General features: G+C 36.5%; 1 protein-coding gene across 4 annotated transcripts in view; it reads left to right on the forward strand.

Moving 5' to 3' along the window:
• Nucleotides 1–2,732, forward strand: part of LOC106870209 (post-GPI attachment to proteins factor 3) — a 71,175-nt gene that overhangs the window by 15,904 nt on the left and 52,539 nt on the right. Inside the window, exon 2 of one of the 4 annotated variants that reach the window (XM_052967209.1) lies at nt 502–2,305. The exons of 2 other annotated variants lie outside the window; for them this stretch is intronic. In XM_052967209.1, coding sequence (XP_052823169.1) covers nt 2,085–2,305 — 221 coding nt within the window. In that variant the 5' untranslated portion in view covers nt 502–2,084. The remainder of the gene's footprint in view (nt 1–501; nt 2,306–2,732) is intronic. One more of the 4 variants, XM_052967210.1, reaches the window with a different exon arrangement.

The following is a 2,732-nucleotide window of genomic DNA, read 5'->3' on the forward strand; positions in this document are numbered from 1 at the left end:
ATATAGGTTCAGAAGTTCACTTAACACACAAACCTTAACGATATCATTATGATTTCACTGTGAGCTACATTGAGCAAGTGTCTTCAGCTATCTTAGTCAGCTTGAGGTTGACTTAAGATTTTGTGAATGAAATTTAGTGGATGGGAACTGTATGAAAGCCAATTGTGTGTGTGTGTGTGTTTACAGTGCAACTGATCAACGTTAATGTATTTTTTTGGCTTTGAAAGAAATCTTTTTCTTAGGGACAATAGTAACAACATCATATTTGTAAAGTTGTCTTGAAAGATTAGGGATTATGAGACCTAGCGCACATTCTGCTATTCTTCCTTCCTCCCAAATCACAAGTCATGATTCCTGATTGAGAAGGGGTACCAAAAAATGAGATTTAGGAAGATGTGATTCTCCAAACCATTGAATCCTGTTAAAATGTACTATACATGTGAGCATACATATGCATACATAAATATATATATTTACCCATGTGGACTATTTTCATACTAGATATTCCTTCAACATGAACGCAGCATGCAAAATACTTCCTGGATTTACCTGGGATTATACTTAAGGACCTATGCCTTCACAAAAGTACGGATCAACTTCCATATGCCTTGGAAGAAGATGAGCTGTGAACGTTATTCTCCTGTCTGTATTTTTCTATCTACTGTTTTACTCTTTATTCTTCTATCTACTATTTTATTCTTTAATAAACTGTGAATTCCCTGTCTAGAACTTTCCTACATACCTTGTCTCTGATGACGGAATACCCAGTGTATGGAAATGCTAACCTATCACTTGGGATATCCCAGAAATAGCTGTAAGAGATCCAATAATTAATTAACTAATTAATTAATTAGTTTAAATTCACTGCTGTGGTTTTTGTTGTCCTTTTTCCTCTAATATATACATATATCATCTTAATCATTATCTTCATCATTTAATGCTTATCTTCCATGCTGTCATGGGTTGGTAGTTCAACAGGATCTAATGAGTCAGAGGACTGCCTTAAGTTCCAATGACTTCCTAATGCCAACATCTTTATAGAGTGTATGGTGGTGGTGGGGGCTTTTTTTTTGTGACACACAGTAGTAGTAAAGTTCATTGCTAAAGAAGAGATATATGACTACTCTGCATTATATAAGAGTGGAGCTGTAGAAAGGGAGATAAAGATAATGGGGAAGTGGTGTCAGGGTGTATCATCGAGGTGCAAGAAGTGAAGAGAGAGTGGGAACAAAAGACTAGGAAGGGTCGATGGAAAAAGGTTGCAAGAGTTGGGTGGAGAATGAGGGATGATTGGTGATGGGGGGGGGGTAAAGGTGAATGTAGTGGAGGGGTGGTTGATTGTAGATATGAGTTGGAAGAAGGTAGTAAGAGGGAGGGATCATATTAGTAGAAGTGGCTGAAGGGTGATGAGTGACAGTACAGAAAGGGTGAAGAGCAGTGAAATAATAAAATAATTCTAGATGAGGTAAGAATGAGAAATAGGGAGATGATGGGTGGAGGTGGGTTGGGTAAAATTTGTAAAAGTGAAGGGAGAGAAAGTGAGACATAGTGACATAATGATTGATTGAAGGAGGTCAGAAGTATGTAAGGGTGAATAGTGTGTGATGAACAAAGGTCAAGGTGGTGGGTGGGTGCAGAGATGAGATGGTGTTAAGAATTAGACATGGGTGTCAATAGAATTTGTTTCAGTGACCAGATAACTCGAAAATAAGAGTGCGGAGAGAGGAGGAGATGTCAAAAGGAAATAGTTGCAGGGAGAGGGGGAGGTGTCTGTTAGCACAAGAAGGGATGAAATATGTAGTTCTGTTCTCACTTAATTACAGCAGTGGAATAATGCAACAGTTGGAAGAGTAATGGAGAGATGACAATCCTTTTAGGACTTCAGTTTTGCCATGATTAGCAGGTTTTAACAGCATGTTGTCAATTGTTTCAATCATTTGTCATTGCTTCCATGAGGCTCAACATCCTGAGACCATCCTTCACGACATTGTCATACATCTTCCTGGGTCTCTGTCTCCTATAGGTTCCATCCAAATTTAGCAATCAGCACTTCTTTATACAGCTGCCCTCATCCATATGCACACATGCCTATACTAATTTTCTCCCATGCACACTACATCCAATTCCTCCTGTGTCCAGTTTTCTTCTCAACAGGTTTGTCATTCACGAACACTTACATTGCAAGTCATCTGCATTCAGTTCACTTTATCAGAAGCAAGGACAATGCTGCAGTGGCACTTCAGACATTTTTCTCTTCTAAAGAGCCTGATATTTTGACTCAAGGAATCAGAAAATTGGTTTCAAAGTGAGAGAATGTTTTTGTTAATAATGGCAGTTATATTTTCAATGAATAAATATACTTACAATGTGTTTTATGTTAATTTGAACTCATTACATAAACTGTGGCATTACTTTTCATTACTTCTAATGTATGTGTGTAGTGTGCTTGTGTACCTTAGTAATATCTCTTAGCTCATTTCTTTTAGTTTATATATATATATATATATATATATATATATAGGTGGGCACTGTTAATCAAAAAGTTAACTTCGTTAATCGTTATTCCATTAACCAAAAAGTTAAATTCATTAATCATTAATCTGTTGAAAATGTAATGGAAGTTAATGTTAATCAGTTAACATTAACTTTTTATCAAAAAAAGGTATAACTACAGCTTGATACCCCACCAAATAATCGCTTATAATCGATTGAGTGGATGTAAAGATTTATTG

The sequence above is a fragment of the Octopus bimaculoides genome, chromosome 4, assembly GCF_001194135.2.
Source record: "Octopus bimaculoides isolate UCB-OBI-ISO-001 chromosome 4, ASM119413v2, whole genome shotgun sequence".
Lineage (NCBI taxonomy): Eukaryota > Metazoa > Mollusca > Cephalopoda > Octopoda > Octopodidae > Octopus > Octopus bimaculoides.